The sequence below is a fragment of the Xiphophorus hellerii genome, chromosome 19, assembly GCF_003331165.1.
Source record: "Xiphophorus hellerii strain 12219 chromosome 19, Xiphophorus_hellerii-4.1, whole genome shotgun sequence".
Taxonomy (NCBI): Eukaryota; Metazoa; Chordata; class Actinopteri; order Cyprinodontiformes; family Poeciliidae; genus Xiphophorus; species Xiphophorus hellerii.
Window position 1 is genome coordinate 6,109,308 of NC_045690.1, and position 20,388 is coordinate 6,129,695.

General features: G+C 37.6%; 1 protein-coding gene across 1 annotated transcript in view; it reads right to left on the reverse strand.

The window, feature by feature from the left end:
* mnat1 (MNAT1 component of CDK activating kinase) overlaps window positions 1-20,388 on the reverse strand; it is a 56,553-nt gene that overhangs the window by 10,503 nt on the left and 25,662 nt on the right. Inside the window, 1 exon segment of the mRNA XM_032546340.1 lies at window positions 18,342-18,463. Within this exon segment, the coding sequence (XP_032402231.1) occupies window positions 18,342-18,463 (122 nt within the window).

Sequence of the window (20,388 nt, forward strand, 5' to 3'; positions counted from 1 at the left end):
ACGATAAATGAAAACAAGATCAATCATTTCCATTTGGAGGATTTATCGTTTTTTTTCTTTCCTCTCTTCCTGCCAAGAACTGGATGATAAAAGTCTCCAGTCTGGTGACAATTTTGTTTAGAAAGACGTCAACATCAATTCTTATCGTTGTTTTGTTTATTTATTTTGGATATTTAAAATGTTTTCCAGTTCGAATGTTAAGTGTTCATTAAAATTTAAAGTTTATTAATCTTTGAGAGTCTGTACTTTGCATTACTATGCCATTACTATTATATTACTTTAAAATGGTCTCAAAATAACAATATTAATGTTCATTCGAAATAGCTTCTAGGACAATTTATCGTCCAGCAAAATTTGTTCTAGTTGAAAATAGTTAATAGTTACCAATTACTTCCATAGGAAAATAATCAAATTACTTATTTTCAAAAGTAAGTCCTTACTGAATTACTTAGTTACACGTTTTGTAGCGTAGTAACGTAGTAATCTAACATTTTTTCTGCATTTGTAATCCCTTACTTTACCCGTTACTTGAAAAACAGTAATCAGATTACAGTGACTACTGGTTTCCAGAATCCAGATGTCCTTCAGTAAGTCTCCCTCTGCTCGCCGCTCGCTCTTTAGGTCAAAAATGACTCGCCCACAAGTAAAAAGCTTCCAGTCGACTACAGAGAGAGCTTATTTTGACTCATGCTTCAAGAGAAAATCAATATTTGCACAGATCTATGGGAGGGAAAACAATAGTGATGTGGCCTCCACCAGGCTGGTCTGTTAATGGTCTGTTTACTGAGACAGACGGGATAATGGGTTGGGTGTTGGCTGGTGGAGAGTCAGACGACGGCCGCGCGCTTCTGATGCAGTTTCTGATGAAGAAACTGACAGAAAGTGGGTGCAAGGCGGTGGCTTGCGCCGCGGACGCAGACGGTTCATCCTGTTGACACAGACGGGTTTGCAAGTCAAATAGCCGCCCTCATGCCTCCACACTTTTATAGCGCCTGCACTCTCTTTTGGCTATGCAAATGATAAATCTGTGCGCCTCAGGACTGCAGTCAACCCTTCAGACGAAAGCAGTGGAAACACTTAAATGGTCGATGATGCTCAGCGACTGCAGACTGAACCCAGTAACACCAGACTGGACATGGGTCGCTTACTGGTACCAATGGATACTAAGGTTTTAAAATCTCTCAAAAACTTCAACTCTTTTTGAGTTCCCCCTCCCCCACCTGCTGATGCACACTGCCAACCAGCAAAGTAAAAGAGTGCTCTGACACTTTTGTCTTAAATATTTCCAGCTCTAGAATAAATGAAGAGCCACTGCACTGAACCCCATTGAAAACTTCCTGGTTATTCCACCAAATATTCATTTCTGAACTCTTCCTGAGTTAAAACATTAGTTTTGTTGTTTCTAAATAAATCTGAACTCATTTCTCATAGAAACTGATCATTTTAATTGGTCTCTTAATTTTTTTCCAGAGCTGTATATTTACATATTACCATATAATATCTACTTTTAACAGTGATAAACCACAATAAATAATGTCTAAAAGAGATAATATTCTGCACAGTGTACACGTTTATACATTGCATAAACAGGTCTGAACTGGAAGTGATCCACGCCATCTTAGCAGGCAAACGCAGCACAATGCATAGCGAGATTAACAAAAATAAAATATGTTGGCAATCTTGACCAACATGCGAGAAAAAGATACATGACCAAAATGGCTGCTGTCTGGATCGACCCGAATGAGACGGAGAAGGAAAATATGTCGGCAAGCTGCTTCCGATCGCAAACTATGATATACTTCACTACTTAGTGAACACAAAGATTACAACACCATGGAGGAGCTTAGGACGCAAACAATCAATGTTTAAACAGATTTGTAAAGGACGTACGAACTCTTCACATGAATAACAAGGTTCTAGTGACCGGCAGAGTATATGTAGGAACATACATATAGACTACATGTTAATCTTAGTTTGCAGGATAAAATCTACATTAGCTACGCTCTGATGTTTAGCTAATGCAAAATATATATATATATATATATCTTTATATTTTTGGTCTAGTTTCTAGAGCAAATATCTTACTTTTCTCTTATTTCAAGTGTACTAATGTATAAGTAACTTTTCAGCAAGAGATGGGAGCTTGTTTTATGTAATAATTCCTTAAAATTGATGAAAATACACAGATTAATTATAACAAGAAATTTTTCCCATAAGTGGAATAATCTGCCAGCGAAAAAAAGTACTTTTTCATCAATATCAGGGAATGATTGACTTAAAACAAGCTCCTATATCTTGCTGAAAAGTTACATATAAGTTGGTTTTGTCTTATTTTATGTGAACTAAGATGTCTGCACAAGAATCTAGACCAAAAATACTTGGTAAGATTTTGTGTTTTTGCAGTGTAGAAGGAATGGAAGTAGATGATTGACTTGTTTTCCATTTTCCACATAAGTTTTGTATCCAAAAGAGAAATATATAAACCTTCAGACATCTCATTAATGAGATAACATACACATAAAAGCCATACAAACACCTGATATTATAGCAGAAACAGTTTCCAAGATGGCGCATGAAATGACTACTACTACTCAATTCGTGCGCCATCTTGGAAACTGAAAGTATTGTGAGAAAACGCAAATTTAATACGAGGGAACAGAAAGGAAAAAATTTCCACCACGTCTCCTAGGGGGCTCCATATGAACCTGCAGACATTATTTGGTGTTTTTTGTTTAAGTGCAGATGAAAGACCTCTGCCCCTACAAAGGTTCAGGTGAGGTCTTGCTAAGGGTCTCATTTAGCAGCTCTTAACTTCAGCATCAAAGCCGTGTTTATATGGTAAGGAGCGTGAAACGGTACGAAACGAGAGCCGTCTCTCCGAGGTGCCATCAGTCTGCCTCTGTCAGCCCCAGCACTCTGACTTCCTGCTCCCTCTTGGTCGGTGACCCCTGACCCGGCCCTGGCCCCTTCACACCCGTCATAGCTTTCAGATGGATGTGAGCCTCGCAGGGATCGGAGAATGTGGAAAACCCATTCAAGGCAATTCCTAGAGATTCCTGCTGCTGGTTGTTCTCTGACTAATAATCCGAGAGAAAAAAAGAAGAATGATACGACTGCGCTTGAATCGATTCAATCACGATTAATCGATTATTGAAGTAATTGTCAACTAATTTAGTTATTGATTAATCGTTAACTGAAAGATCAACACACTCAGGGTACTAATTAAACCAAAACTGTAAAAAAAAAAAAAAAAAAAGAGAGACATTTTGTATTTCAAATTTAAAAAAATAAAATCTTTGTTTAGTTTCAGCTGATTCCAACTCCGTAAAGCGCTTGCCTGCTTTACGGTCCGTAATAAGAGTAAGTGGTTAAATGTGGTTAAGTGTAAAATCTGTAGAATGTGCCTGTTTTGTTTTATTCGATTAATCGTCAGAATAATCTATAAGTAAAATAATTGTTAGTTGCAGCCCTACTCTGAAATGATTAATCGGATTAGTCATGAATTAATCGATTATTATTAAAGTAATTGTCAACTTATTTAGAAATCAAAGGTAACACTTTATTTGACAGGTTATGAATAAGACTGTCATAACACCGTCATGAACATGAGTAAGTCTGTTGTCATAAATATTCATTCAGTAAATCATGACACTTTTAATACAAAGTTGACATTATTATTGTCTTCATTATGACAACTTCACATTAACCAAGAAATAATGATCTGACATAAATTTGTTATAAAAGTATTACTGATTAAACTTAAAAAATTATGTAGCTTTATGTTATTAAAGTGTTACCAAATCAACTAATTATTACCTAGAGCATTTTTCACTATGTTGATGTTTTTTTAGCTGCAGATGCATCCTAAAAAATAGGTCACGCATTCAAAGAATTAATAAATTATTGCATTTTGTAAAGAATATTTTAAATGTATTTCTAATATTAATATAGAATAAACTTAAGTGGTTAATTGAAAAATCTGAAGATAATCGGTAGAATAATTAATAATATAATTGTTAGTCGCAGGCCCTATTTATAACAAGGGCTTAAATGATTAATCGCGATCACGATTAATCGATTTTTGAAGTAATCTTGAACTAATTTAGTAATTGATTAATCGTTAATTGGAGTATATGTACACAAAAAAGGTAATTTGCTCAAAGAACAACACACTCAGAGCAGTAATGATGAAAAAACTGTACAAAAAATCTACACATTTTGCATTTAAGAGAAAAGAACAAAACTATGTAAATATATACATAGTTTTAGATTAAACTTAGGTTGTTAAATGAAAAATCTGAAGAGTGTGTGTCAGTATAATCAATAGAATAATTGATAACTAACATAATCGTTAGTGCAGCCTGACTTCTCTGCACAGCGTAATGTAAGGCAGGAAGAAATGACTTGGATGCTATTTAATCCTCTGAAACGCTATAACTATTCAGCGGTTCTGCGAAATCCCGGAGCCTGGATCCAGAATCCCTGAGGCCAAGTGATTCCAAAGAAGAGCAGTTCAGGACTGGGAGAAAAGCCCACCAGGCAGGAAGAGGTTAGCAAAGCACGCTGCCAGGAACTCATGGCAGTGATGGCATCGCTGCCTACCCTGGATAAACTCCCTCCCACCAAAGCACTTAATGCAATACGAACCAGCGCACAAAGAAAGACATGCATGCAGAGTTCAAATAAACACGCCGGCTCTGAGAGATGCACTGGAAGCTGAAGAAGAGTCAGGAGGAGAGCATCACTCAGAGACCCATTAACCCCTGGCTGCCAACCAGAACAGCGAACAGGCGTCGTTTTAAGTACATGTTAAACATAGCTGGTGTGTTCACAGCTGATTTATGAACAGGAATATCCATTGAGTTCAAATAAAGATTAGGAGAGAGTTTTAAAGGTCACCTATTATCTGCTATGCCTCTTTGATCGGGTTAGGATAGGATGGGCTACACTAAACGTTTTAATTAAATCATTTTAAGATAATTATTCTGGTCAGTTCTGCATATTTCGAGCTGCTTCCAGAATGACGGCAGGGATCCCAAAATGTAGGACTGCTTTTAATAAAAATGTCTTCTCTTTTGCCGTGACGAGTCATTGGAAATATTTTGAGTCATTTTGGAAATATTTGCACTTTTGGCAAAAAATATGGCTGTTTGGTACTCATTATTGATGAAGGCAGAGAAACAGTTTTATGAATCGTCTCTTGGTTTGCAGTTTGGTTTGCTTGGCTTTAGTGAGATCTGAATAATCACTTATCAGAAACTGGTTTATCACCAATTCATAACCTTTTAAGTCATACTTGATTACATCAGTCTGTTCACGGACTGTGGGTAAAAATGAACATTTCTCACTACAACCTGGAACTACTCATCTCCCCTTCAGCTAATGACGATTAATGAAATGTTGTACATTGTGTCTGTAAATAAATAAACGGTATAGTTGGGCGTCTTGCCACTTTAAATCCAAATAAGCTGCTGCTGTCCCTGCACCAACTCAACGTTGAAAATCACACGGTAAAATGGCTGCAAACAGACGCGCAATTATACTAACTGCGCATCTTTGAAAAGCAGAAGTAGAGCCTCCTGAAAAAGCAAGTACAGCGACAAAACCAGCTGATCAAACACACTGGAGCTCTGCTTGGGTTGCTAGGTAACGGGCCGGGCTTGGCTGAGGTTGCTAGGTAACAGTGCCTGCTGATTTGTGACGTTACATTCTGAAGGTTTTTGAAACGGCTCATTTTCCAGCACCCAAAAACATGAACTTATTGCCAAAAAAACGGCCAAGTTGGGGTTTTTTTTAAGTGCTTGAGCTGTTTTTACGAGCAGCAGAAACCCAAACGGAAGTACAAAAATGTGAATTTTGCATAACAGATCCCCTTTATTCAAAGAAACTGATCGCTTATGATCGTTGTTTATGAATGTAGGTCACGGCAAACTACTTGTGGCCATTTAACCCCTCAGACAGAGAAAGTGCTCTGAGGATTACTTCCTGGAGCGTAGAGGCGCATCCCCAGGAGAAAATATTTCCAGACTAAACACCCATTCATTCAGCTGCTCCCCTTCGCCCCACCGACAAGAGACGGACCCCTGACAAGAACAAAAAAAAAAAAGAGAAAAACCTCACTTTTTCCACCAATTATAGATGCAGAGTGGGGGAGGAGGAGACGGCAAGACTTCAAAATATTATACACACTGGCATTTGGCGAAGCACATTGAGCAACTTCTGTCAGAGCGAGAGAGAGATGGGCTAATTTCAGGGCAACTCACGCCAACACAAACAACTGTTCTGGCTAGCTTTCATTGTCAGCACTTGAGGTTTGAGTCAAAATTTTCAACGCTCTGCAGCCAGTTTCTTTTTCCCCTACTTTTTCCCCCCCCACTATATGATTTGTCTTTTTCCAAAGATCCCAGTCAGTCTTTCATCGCCTACGCAGTCAGAGCCTCTGAAAGTATTCTGGTAGAAACTCAGATCCAGATGCTGATCCACACTGCATAAACAAAAATAGACCTTTTTTTATTCTTTCACAGGAATCGTCCACGTTAACAGATTTACTGTCCTACTTTGAAGAAGAAGAAGAAAAACAGCATATGTCAAATTATCGTCAATACCAAGGCGGACAAAAGACAAACTGGTTCTAATTTTTTACAGTTAAGTGTTTCAAATCTTAGAAAAATGTGTTTCAAAGGCCCACTCCTCTTTGCCAAATTGTTTAATTAACCCACAGTAAATTATCTGAGAATAGATTACCTCATTTTAGTCTGAACTTTGACTAGGCCACTCCAAAAGCTTCATGTCCTGCTGCTTAACACAAAAGCTATCAGTCTTGTACAATTAATTTTACTGTATATTCCCAGTGTGTGTTCAATGATGGTGTCAATAAATAAAAGTAAATTTGAAAACATTGTTAAATGCACTTACTGAAAGAAGTGTGATTTAGCGAGTCACACTTCTTAATGTGACTAAAGACACAAATTACAAATGGTTGTTTCTCATGAGTAAGTATGTCGCAATAAGAAATAAATGAATAAATCAATTAAACAGATGATAAATTAAAACAAGCTTTTCATTGTTTGTTTTTCTTGTCTCTTTCTTCCAGAAACTGGATGACAAAAGGTTTTGGTCTGGTGCTTTGGTCTCAACTAGCCTCTTTTGCAAAGGGAAATTTTGTTTACGGAGATTTCAGTATCCATCTTATTTGTTGTTGTTTTGTTTATTTATTTTGGAAATTTAAAACATCTTTTAGTTGCGATATTAAGTGATATTAATTGATAAAAATGAAAGTTTATTAGCATTTCAGTGGGTGAACTTGCATTACTCTGCCATAGTATTACTTGAAAATGGTTTCAAAACAACAATATTATTATTGCAATAAGTTCTGAGGCAATTTATCGTCCAGCAAACTTTGTCAATAGTGAGCAATATTTGTGTTTGTGGGACTATAATTGCTGTGTCATGCGAATTTTAATACTAAATAAAGAAGTAATAGAAAGTTCTTATTGTCACGAAATATTGTGATAAAACTTAAAGTCCACATCGCCCACCTTACTCTACAGGTCAGGAAGTAATCAGGGAAATCAGTGAAATGTAATTACAGTTAATTCATAATTTAACAAGAGGAGGTGGTTTGGTTTTCCTTGTATGAAAACTGATTTTGTATTTATTCAAGTTACTTTTGTCCAATGAATTATGCAAGTGTGATAATAAAAGTAAAATGCTGAATACATTTAGCAAAGTATTTCATTTCAGAAACCATCTTACTTGAACATTTAGGAGTTGGGATGAGCTCAGTGATAAAAACAAAGACAATTTGAGTCGTTAACATGGCCATCCATGTTTTTCTGCTCTGAATTGCTGAGTGTTTTTGATGTATGCAGGTTATGGGCCTCTTGTGGTGGCGGGACAGGGTGAGGCGCCAGCGGTTTCACAGCTACCGCTGCAGTCCTGTAGGTGCAATGTGCTGCTATCCACACAACAGCCATGTGAACGTAAACATCATATGTTTCTGTTTGGGTCTTCGAAGAACTATTTACTTCTGCTTTGATTTTGTTTATTAAAGGCTTTTTACTGTTCGACATGAAAGCACAGAGCCATGGAGGGACATTTGGAGCGCAGGCTGCAGCGCTGCAGTCTGCTCATAATTCTCACAGCTCACGCATACTTCTGGGTACCTGCCAGTCAATGAGAAGGGCAGCAATGGAAAGCCATTATGGAAACCTCAAACAGTTGGGGTCAAACCCTCTGTAACAAGTCATACACACCTTCACACATCAGGACAGCCTGTGCAAGGGTTGTTGGTGCTCACTGCAAAAACACAAAATATTACCAAGTATTTTTGGTCTAGTTTCTACTGCAATTATCTCAGTACCTTTGAAATAAGACAAAACTAATTTATAAATAACTTTCAGCAAGATATACACTGCCTGGCCAAAAAAAAAAGTCACCACCAAAAAATGGTCACACTCTCTAAGATTTTGTTGGACCGCCTTTAGCTTTGATTACAGCCTGCATTCGCTGTGGCATTGTTTCAATAAGCTTCTGCAGTGTCACAAGATTTATTTCCATCCAGTGTTGCATTAATCTTTCACCAAGATCTTGTATTGATGATGGGAGAGTCTGACCACTGCGCAAAGCCTTCTCCAGCACATCCCAAAGATTCTCAATGGGGTTAAGGTCTGGACTCTGTGGTGGCCAATCCATGTGTGAAAAAGATGTCTCATGCTCCCTGAACCACTCTTTCACAATGTGAGCCCGATGAATCCTGGCATTGTCATCTTGGAATATGCCCGTTCCATTTGGGAAGACAAAATCCATTGATGGAATAACCTGGTCATTCAGTATATTCAGGTAGTCAGCTGACCTCATTCTTTGGGCACACAATGTTGCTGAACCTAGACCTGACCAACTGCAGCAACCCCAGATCATAGCACTGCCCCCACAGGCTTGTACAGTAGGCACTAGGCATGATGGGTGCATCACTTCACCTGCCTCTCTTCTTACCCTGATGCGCCCATCACTCTGGAACAGGGTAAATCTGGACTCATCAGACCACATGACCCTCTTCCATTCCTCCAGAGTCCAATCTTTATGCTCCCTAGCAAACTGAAGCCTTTTTTTCTGGTTAGCCTTACTGATTAGAGGTTTTCTTATGGCTACTCAGCTGTTCAATCCCAACCCCTTGAGTTCCCTTCGCATTGTGCGTGTGGAAATGCTTTTGCGTTCACAATTAAACTGCTGTTGTTTTTCTTCGATTTGATTTGACCAAACGTTTAAGTAATCGCCGATCACGATCATTCAGGATTTTTTTCCGACCACATTTCTTCCTGGAAGACGATGGTTCCCCACCATCCTTCCAGTTTTTAATGATGCGTTGGACAGTTCTTAACCCAATTCTAGTAGTTTCTGCAATCTCCTTAGATGTTTTCTCTGCTTGATGCATGCCAATGATTTGACCCTTCTTAAACAGACTAACGTCTTTTCCACGACCACAGGATGTGTCTTTTGCCATGGTTGTTTAAGAAATGAGGAGTTACTCATTGCATCAGCTGGGGTTAAATAACTTGTTGCCAGCTGAAAGATAATCGCCTATGCAGCACTTATCCAATAGGAGGCTTGTACCTATTTGCTTAGTTAAATCCAGGTGGCGACTTTTTTTTTGGCCAGGCAGTGTACTTGCTTGTTCAAGTAAATAACTCTTTATAGTTCTAGTTCCACTGGCAGATTATTTCACTATAACATGGAAAAAATGTCTTGCTATAAGTGAAATAATCTGTCAGTGGAACTACAACTTTATTAAAATCAATATTAACAAATTATTTACTTTCTTGACCTCATATGTTACTGAAAAGTTACTTGTATGTTAGCTTTGTCTTATTTCAAGTGTACTAAGATATTTCCACAAAATACTTGATAAGATTTTGTGTTTTTGTAGTGAGAGGCTGTTGACTCAAGATTTTGTGCAAAAACACAAAATCTTACCAAGTATTTTTGTCTAGTTTCTAGTGAAAATATCTTACTGAACTCGATTTAAGACAAAATGAACTTTGTTTCAAGTCACTCCTTAAAACTGATAAAGTTCTAGTTGCATTTATAACAAGATATTTTTCCCACGTTATAAGTGAAACAATCAGCCGGTGGAATTAGAACTTGGTTGCTAGGCGACGGGCTGGGCTTGGCTGGGGTTGCTAGGTAACGGCGGCAGTGGAATATTCTACCAGTGGAACTAGTACTTTTTTATCAACATTAAGGAATTATGGACCTAAAACTACGTCTGCAACCAATGATTATTTTAGTAATCGATTATTCTATTGATTATTGACAAGTAATTGATTAATGGGATAAAAAATACTGTCACATTCTGCAGATTTTGCGTTTAGCCACTTTTATACTACACTGGAAATACATTAATAGATGCAAATAAACTAATAACGCATAACATTTTATTACCTAAAATGCAATAACAGCATTCCTTTAGTGTATGTGTGATTAATTGCAGCAAAGAAAGCATCTGCAGCTAAAAAAATGCTTCTAACATCAACCATGTTACTACTACTAGAACTTTTTCATCAGTATTAAGGAATAATTGACTTAAAAACTCCTACATTGTGCTGAAAAGTTACTTGTAAGTTAGTTTTGTCTCATTTAAAGTGTAGTAAGATATTTGCAGTAGAAACTAAACTAAAATATTTGGTAAGAGTTTGTGTTTTTTCAGTGTGGAAGCTGAACTGGTACATTCGGAGGCCCCCAAAGCCCGAACATGCCGCCTTTGCTCCAGCGCTCCAGTACGGAGGCAGCTGTCTTTAATATACGAGGTCGGCTCAGCCCATATTTATTCAGGTACAGACAGCAAAAGAGGTGTGGCCTTTCTTTTTTCTGGCAGCCAAGTGGAGCTCCTGCGGTTTTTTGAGGGGGCAAAGGGACAAAAAAGACACAAGGGGAAAGATGCAGAAAAAACTGGCTCCAGTCAGTCCTGCGTTGACTGGACGTCCTGTGCAATAGACCGGCCCCAAAGGGCCGCGGGGCCACGAGGGAGGGGGAGCATGAGCTCAACGCTCCGGTCTCACTTGACGTCTGCGTCCAAGACAAATCACCAGTGGAGCTGCTGTCACAGTGGGGCTTGACCAAGACAAACAGCCATGTTTTAAAATAAGTACTTGCCCCCTAACAGCCCCTTCCACCTCATCTACATCCATATCTTCACCCAATGCGAGCATTTTCCCTTCAAAAGTTGCCGGCGTGCCGTTTGCATCGTCTGATTAATATTTACAGAGTTGCGTTTGTTCCATTGCCTCTGACATGCTGGAACTGCAGGAGGAAAATTTTTAGCATGACTGCATTTGACACAATAACACACCAGACTGAAGAAAAGAAGAAGAAAAAAAACACCATGTGCAGGTCTACATGCTCACTTATCTGTGTATCTGACAAAAGGTCAAACCAAGCTGAATCAGAAGCTGCAATGTGAGCAGAAATGTCAGCAGTATTTCTTGCTCTTACTTAACAGAACAATGCATCTTGGGACTTGTGGTTTGTCTGAACTAGCCTGTCCGTGTCCCTGCCTGCTTCCTTCACCAAAGGGATTGGTGTTGCTCATTTATCTCTGTAGCCTGTAGTCCTTCCTCTCCAGCAGTGGTCCTTCTGGACCCCCGAACTGCTGACAAGGGGCCCCTCTCCTCTTCCTCCCTACTTTGAGCTTTAGCACGCAGCAAAATTGCAAGATGTGTTTCATCTGCATATTGATTAGCCTGACCAAAAGAAGCAGTACCTCAGCACTTCTCTGAATACATCATGTAAATAAGGGTGAATTCACACCAGCCACGTTCAGTCTGCTTTAAACAAACTCCAGACCGTTTGTTTAGAGAGTCTGGTTCGTTTGGGGAGGTGTGAAAGCTTAATCAAACTTTGATTTGAATAAAAAAAAAAGTGAACTCTGGTCCAAACAAAAATCTGGATCTCAGATTGGCTGAAGTGAATATTTGTTTCAAAACCAGGAAGTGGAATTCAGTGGAGGGCATTCTGGGTAAAAGCAACCAATACAAACACACAAGGCTAGAGCTAGTGGGAGAAATAGCTCATGGTGTTTTACCAAAGAAAAATCCAACAACCTTTTTTGAATTGAGCTCAAGCTTTCTCTGGAGGTTTTTGTGTCATTTCCTTCAATGTATTTTTGTTCAAACTGCAAAAACACAAAACCTTACCAAGTATTTTTGGTCTGGTTTATACTGCAAATATCTCAGTACTCTTGAAATAAGACGAAATTACCTTACAAGTCACTATTCAGCAAGCTATAGGACATTGTCAATAAGACATGTCAATAGAACATGTTGATGAAATGGTACTAGTTCCACATGCAGATTATTTCACTTATAACAAGGGAAAAATATCTTACTATAAGTGAAATAATCTGCAAGTGGAACTAGTACTATTTTTAACCAACATTAAGGAATTATTTACTTAAAATAAGCCCATAAATCTTGCTGAAAAGTCACTTGTAAGTTAGTTATGTCTTATTTCAAGTGTACTGAGATATTTCCACTAGAAACTAGACAAAAATATTTGGTAGGATTTTGTATGTTTGCAGAGCTTCACCACCATAGGGGAAGAGGGGAGCAGGTTTTTTGATTAGTTTGAACTGTTTGACTCAATGCAGTCTGAAAACTAAACAAATGTTGCAGTTTTAGTTCTCAATCGAACCAAATCTATCATAATATCAGGTGAGAACAGCTTAAGACAGACAAATTGAAATGTTTCACCAGACATTCGTCCTTTTTGAGGTAAACCTAAAGGGATAAACTCATTAAAACCTTTATCTAAGTAATCGATGCAGACGGCTATATTGCTCAAATATTCACATCTGAAATGAATCCTGTCAGAATGAAGCAGCGATCTGAGTCGGTGAGCGTGCCCAGAAACAACTAACCCCAGTTTTGTCTATGTCACCCAATAAAAGCTGTTCCCTCTCAGTGTGTGGGCAAACTGTAATGCCAGGCAGTTGGACTGCAGACGACCGGGCGCTGGGTTGTCTGATGGATAGCGTACACTCAGAGAGACTGGACCAATGGCGTCCTGGATTGATTGGCCCAAAGGGGCTGTCGGGGAAAGCGTTTCCTGTGTGTGTTAATGGACCCTGCTACAGATGCACCGTGGCGGCTTCTGGCGGGGGTGATAGTTCTTACTCCCCCTCCCTCGCTACCGCCGCTACATGTTTCTCTCCATTTCTCTGTTAATCAGAGGAGAGTCACGTGAATGAAATGGACCAGACCTGACGAGCTGCACAGATCCCAGAAGATCTCCAAGATCAACAGATTTCACAATTTCAGTGTTCATAAATAGTATGCACTGAAAAATACAAAATCTTACCGAGTATTTTTGGTCTATTTAATAGTGAAAATGTTTTAGTACCAGTGTTGTAGTCAAGAGCACCTAACCCGAGACCAAGTCAAGACCAAGACCAGCGCCCCGCGCTACATGACACGATAAAATGTGAAATATGATCAAAATTGCTAATCAAATTGATCTGAATGATTCACATTCCCTTGATATTAAATACTTAGAGCTGAAATAAATTAGCCAATATTAAAAGCAAAACAAACTCTTTGTTCTGCTTATCTAAAAAGATAATGCCCTGGGCATTTGCCCATATCATTCATGTCAGAAATCACCGCTGTCTGCACCATTAAACAATAGCAGTTGAGGCCTGACGGTAAACAACGCTCAACTATGAACACTGACCAAAGAACAACAAGCAAGAAGTAACCAAGCACAAGGAGCTCACCATGACTGTTCTCACCCTCTGTCCCCCTGCATGAAGCCAGGCAGCACAATGCTGTAATGTCTGTCATCATGGCAGACATTACAGCTGCCACTTTGAACGAAAACAATGAGCAATGCGCATGCTCTGCATGCTCTTTCGTTCTTGTGTTTTATTTATTTGCTAATTAAATAAATATCAATGTATATAATTAAATAAAATAATGATAGCTACTGCATTACAAGAACAAAGAATGGCTCTCAGTGAGGCTCCGGTCGTATCTTCTTAGTAAAGAGAAGTTCAGAAGACTCGGATCATTCGTGAATGTCACATCACTATATTGGAGACTTTTGGACACAGTGTTGTCCAAAAGTCTGCAACACGTTAGTCAATAACTCCGCACAATAATTCAGCGCAGTGAGTGACTTTTTTTCATCACAAATGCTTATGTGTCTCTGTGCAGCTAGCTTCGCTAATGTCACGTCAACGGAGCTAACCTTTCTTTGAGCTTCTTTTCTAAGTGACAGAAAAGGTTAGACGTAGTCCCCATAGTCTGTGACAGCGAAGCGCTGCTGAATTAGCTGTCGGCATCGGATTTCTTATGATTTATGCAGCGCAATTCTAATACTGATGATTAGACAGACATCTTCTGCCGCTCAAAGGAAACCACTGTGCATGTCTGGAGCGCCGCGTGCGAGTGAAAGGTGGAGAGGGGGAATAACAGAAACACGTAATTGGTAAGTCACGTTATTGCTTGGATTTTAATCGGTGCAGTTTTGCATCCAGTGACAAACGTGAACAAATACACTGGACAATATGCTGTAAGTTTAATGATATTTCCACAGTTGCAGTCTTTACTAGTCTTGAAATAAAATCCCGAGTCCTCAGCACCCGAGACCGAGACCACCAAAACATGGTCTCAAGACCAAGACCTGTCTCGAGTACTACAACACTGCTTAGTACACTTAAGACAAAACTAACTCATAGTAACTTTTCAGAAAGATATAATAGCTTGTTTTAAGTCAATAATTCAATAATATTGACATTTTTCCCATGTTATAGGTGAAATAATCTGGCAACTGAACTAGAACGTTTTCATCAATATTAAGGGTGGAAAAAGTTATACTATTGATAATTCCTTCATCAACATTAAGGAATCATATTGAAATGTTACTTGTACGTTAGTGTTTTTTTTGTCTCCACATTCAGAACTTCATTGTAAAAACACAGAAGTATTTTTTGTCTAGCTTCTAGTCTAAATATCTACATACACTTGAAATGGCAAAACTAACTTACAAGTAACATTTGAGAAAGATATAAGAAAGTATGTTAAGTAATTAATATTAATACTAAGTATAAATATTCAAGTAGTAGTTCCACTAGCAAATTATTTCACCTATAACATACTTTTTCATCAACTATTAAGAAATTATTTGCTGAAAACAAGCTCCTGTATCTTCCTAAAAAGTTACGTATTAGTTAGTTTCGTCTTATTTCAAGTGTATGGAGATATTTGCACTAGAAACAAGACAAAAATACTTGGGAATATTTAGTGTTTTTGCTGTGCATTGTGTTTTATTGTGTGTATGGGGTTCCCTTGGTGATATGCATTGTTGTTTTTGTTCCAATAGCGGATTCTATAAGAACTTTGTAGGTGATTTGATCAAATCCTGAGTGTTTTGTTTAGGAGAAAATGTAATTTGGAACAGGTGTTAATTAATTAATTTTTAATCTGATTTCTTAGTCAAGATATATGAAAAACCATTTAAGTTAGAAGTTCCAGTTTTAGTTATTTGGCTAAAAAGCCACAAGCTATGACAACTGGCAGTCAAATCTGCTTCACACTGGGATGCCACAAGGCAGTGTTTTCAGCTCACTGCTGTACTCCCTGTTCAGGAATAGCTGAAACTCCTCCCAGTAATTTGTAGATGAGCAGATAGTTATGGGCATCACCCAAACACGTCCATTTCTTCCTCAGTAAGACAAAACACTTTGAAAATTCATACATTTAAGTTTAAGGCCTTTTAAAGGGGTACTATTACGTAAAATTGACTTTTGTGAGCTGAGCTTATATAAATTACTTTTCGGTGCAACGCTTCGGAGAACAATATTAAAGGCTTAATGGAGGAGGGCATTGTAATGACGTACTGAAAGCAAAGTGTCAGAAAGAGCAGGAGCTTCTTAAAGAGACAAAGGCCCAATTTCAAGGCGTTTAATTGCAGAGAAAAATTCTTTTAACTCATGTTTGATGTATACAGGCAATTTTATAATTACTGAAAGTAACGCAGTTAGGGTTATAAAATGGAAGCAAGTGCCTGGAAAACAGATAATAGTGTCCTTTCAATATTTACATTCTTATTTTTAGCTCTGAACGTTGCATACTTCTTCCGTAATTAGACCTTGAAGTGCAAATAACTAAAGTGTGTGTTTAAAAGGTGTGGTTAAATGCTCATCTTCAGCAGAATTTCCTTAGGCAACTAGCCTGAAGATGAGCATGCTCTGTGCTTTTATAAGCTAAAAACAAATAGGGTGGTTTGCTCATGTAAAACTGTATATTGCTGTGTTTCCTTGTTCGAAATTAGAGCAAAGGAAATGAGATTACTGCCAAGAATTGTCTGGCTCTGGGACAATTTTCATTGGGTTAAAAGCTTTGCTTTTGTTTTTTGATTTAACTGATGTTTTATACCATGTTAACTTTAAAAGGTATTATCTTTCCACTTCATGTTAAAAAGAAAGTAACTCATTGTTTCTGTCAGATCAGGTAGAAGTATGGTAATTTGACCATCTTTATTCGATTTGTTCATTAAGTTCTTGCAATGTATTAATGAGCAAAATTGTAAATAAAGTTTCATGAACCATCAGTTTGATAGATTGATTGTTTCTGGCTGGAGAGATGCAACATTACTAACATGAATTTATGGTCCGGATATGACTTAAAGAAGAAATGCACGATGATACCATAACATCAACAACAACATATATAAACTGTTTATGCTTACATTTTAATGATTTGCATGACATGATTATCTGTTTTCAGGTCCTTCTGGCTACCTAAAAAGAAACTTTTCAGCATACTGAAATTATTTTCTATGCAAAGCAGGGACCCTGCAGAGGAGTAGATCCCCATATCACTGCATTACCATAATGACAACAAGCTGCTAATTTAGATCCTGTAGAGATAAAAATGAGAAACTTTCAAGAAGTTTGCAAAGACAAAATTGTGGTAAATAAAAAACTGACCAAAGAAAATGTCAAAACACAATTTCTGATAATTATTGAGTTGGTAGGTAATATATTTCATTAAATTGAGATAAGAGGTAGGATTAAATAAATGCTCACTTCTTCCTACTAACTTTCAAACAGAAAAGTAGTGGTAAGTTAGTTATTTTGTTCCTGGTGTATCCACATTTTATCTCGTCTTACTGATTACTCGTTTTCTTGTTTTTAAAAACCTGTTTGACATACATAATACATCAAATTTCAATCTATCTTGGCATTATTACCAAATTCATATGAAATAAATGCTGTGAGCATGTTCAAAAGTTATCAGATAGAATTAAGTAACTCCAAACATCAGTTTTAATGTTAATGCCTAAACTAAAACAGAATGCAGGTAAAATAACATTTTTCTACTTCAAGTACGGATTATGAAGCTGAAGGAAAATCAAATTAAAAACTTCATAAATAAATAAAATCTGGTGTATTGGCCATGTAGAAATCTATGCTTTTGGGAGATCGTCAACATGTTCTTCTATAACCTTTAAAATCCAAAATCACATTTTTGACCTCAATTAGCTCAATTAAATTTGTTTCTAGAAGCAAATTTTACAAGAGAAAAGTTAAAACTTAAAATTTTTGATGAATAGGAAATCTACTGCCATTTTTAAAGAACCACAAATTTATTACGTTTTTCAGATTCTACATTAAGAAAAACAAAACAAAAACTAAAAAATGTATACATTTTTTATTCTGTGATGTTAATTGTGTAAATTATGCACGGATGCAGCGCTACGCTTTGCTGATTCTGATATTTGACATTGATGCTGCTGTTATGGCCCATAACCAATATTTACCGATTTTATACATTATAATATATTTCTCTACCGTTTTGACACCATCGGTGAAAAGCGAAAAAAAACAAATGGCAACAAGATGGAAATATATCTGGGTTGTTAATACTGGCACATTTCCAATACTGATACTGCTAAAAAATGACTCATATTGGCTGATACCGATATTAGTGCTGATATATCGTTCATATACCGTGAAATTATGTAAAAAAAACAAACTTTCAATAATAATAGAAGAAAAATAGATCCAAAAACTTATTACTGGTACTTTTAGAATCATTTAGTTGTTGCAATTCAATGCAAATAAAAACCTGAAAAACTGCTAAACCTGCATTTGTTATTACATCTATATTTATAAATATTCATAGGTTCTTTTTCATTTTCTAGAAAGAGTTATTAAGAGATGTTGTGAAAGGTTCAAAGAGCTGCAGGTTGCACACTCCTTGATCCAAAATAATCTGCATTAACTAATCGGATTTGGTCCCTGGATGTGCAGCAAACCTCGAAAAAAAAAGAGAGATTCATACCCAAATCTGCTGAGTTGCTCCAGGTCGGGTGCTGGAGGTCCATAGGTTTCAACCTGGAGGGGTTTGTACTGGTACAGAACCTCCTGTATTCGGGGCAAAGGCTGGAGAGAAACAGTTTGACCCTGAAAGGAAAAAAAAAATTCAGGAGAGGTTTATGATACTTACACTGGAAAGTGGGAATATTTACTTCTTTCCCATTTAAAATTTCCAGATTAATTGCATGAATCGACAGTCCTACAAATTAATTTCCAATTATTTTGACAACAGACTCATCATAATTAATCCGATTATTTGTTTCAGCCCTAGATGTGAGTGAGACTGCAATTATTCCTAATAATGTCGATCAGATATTTATTGGAAGGAATCTGATCGATTTGGGGATGTGACATAAAATATGGGAACTTCCACACAGGCCTGGTAACAATGATTAGTAAATCAATTAATTGCATAATAAATTAAAACAAACTCAGAAATTTCCATTGGCATGATTTATTGTTTATCAATTTTTTTTCTCTCTTTCTACCAGAAACTTGAAGATAAAAGTCTTCAGTTTGGTACTTCAGCCTCAACTAGCCATTTTTGAAGGACAATTTTGTTTACAGAGACTTAATTGATTTTATTTGTTGTTTTGTTTATTTTGGACATTTAAAATGTCTTCTAGTTTCAGTGTTAAATGTTTATTAGAATTTACAGTTTACTGATCTTTGAGAATATGTTCTTTTATTACCGTAATATTACTTATAAATCGTCTCAAAACAACATTATCGATTGTCGCGATAACTTCTGGATCAATTTATCGTGACGGGCCTACTCCGACCCAGCGTCAGAGCGTTGCGGTTGCTCAGCTTTACTGGAAACAAACATGGGATTAAAAGAGATTCTGTTTAAACATGCAGAAACTACTTCAGAGTTCAGCAAAGGAACCGAGAGACAAAGAGGAAGATAAAAAGATAAGAGAGAGAGAGAGAGCAAAGAAAAAAAAGAAGTGGGGGGAGAATAAACAACAGAACACAGAGGGGAGCTGATGAAAACCAAACTAAACAAGTAACATGTGCCCCACGGCCGCAGACTGCCCTGCCCGCCCGTCACACATGCTTTGGCTTATGAGGACACACACACACCCAGTCATGTTTTTGTATCTTGTGGGGACTTTACATTGACTTCCGTTCGTTTTCTACCTTATCCCTAACCATCACATATCTAACCCCATACAAAACTCAATTCATACCTAAAGTTCTAAACCAAACCCCTAACCCAAAAACAACATTTCCCCTTATGGGGACCAAGAAAATGTCCCCACAAGAAGCAGTGGTCCCGACAACCTCGCAATGTAGGGTCCCCACAAGGATATAAAAACCTGGTTCACGGACACACACACGGTAAAATAAGGCTAGCAAAGCTGAGCTGGAGTTTCAAAGTGATGCACAATGATGAGGAAGAAGTAAAGTTAAGAACAGAACAACAAATAAGAGCAGAACAATGAGCCGCATTGTCCTGGTGAGCACAATACACTGACAGCATCTATTTATTCTCTTTAATTTACACCCTGAATACACTAATTCATCTACTATCTGGTATTTTTAGCTATTAATTATGTCTTCTGAATAATTTAAAAGAGCTTGTGTTCGGAGTTGATAGCTGCCATCGGCGTATTATGTAAAAGGTTATCCATTTCCCTACAGTGGTGTCCATCATCATCCTCGCTTGAAGGAAACGCGTCTTTGCTAATGAGACGTTTTACAGGTAATTCATTCATACAACACCTTTTTTTTTCTTGGAATGACTTTCAGCTATTTTAACAGGACAAGTCTGCACCTGTAGCTGTGAGCGTCAGCTTTTAGTTTGTGCAGGTGAGGTGGGGGTAGGGGGGCTCAGGTAGTGACAATGGCAACACGTTAGCAGAAAATGCGTGGGTTTTTCCACTGAAGAAGTAACGAAAGCTGATTTTTTTATTTTTTACCTGCATACCAAAGCTTCATTATTCTGTTTCAGTTTGATGCTGTCACATAAATCAAATAAATGTGGTTAAATGTGTTTAAGTAAAACA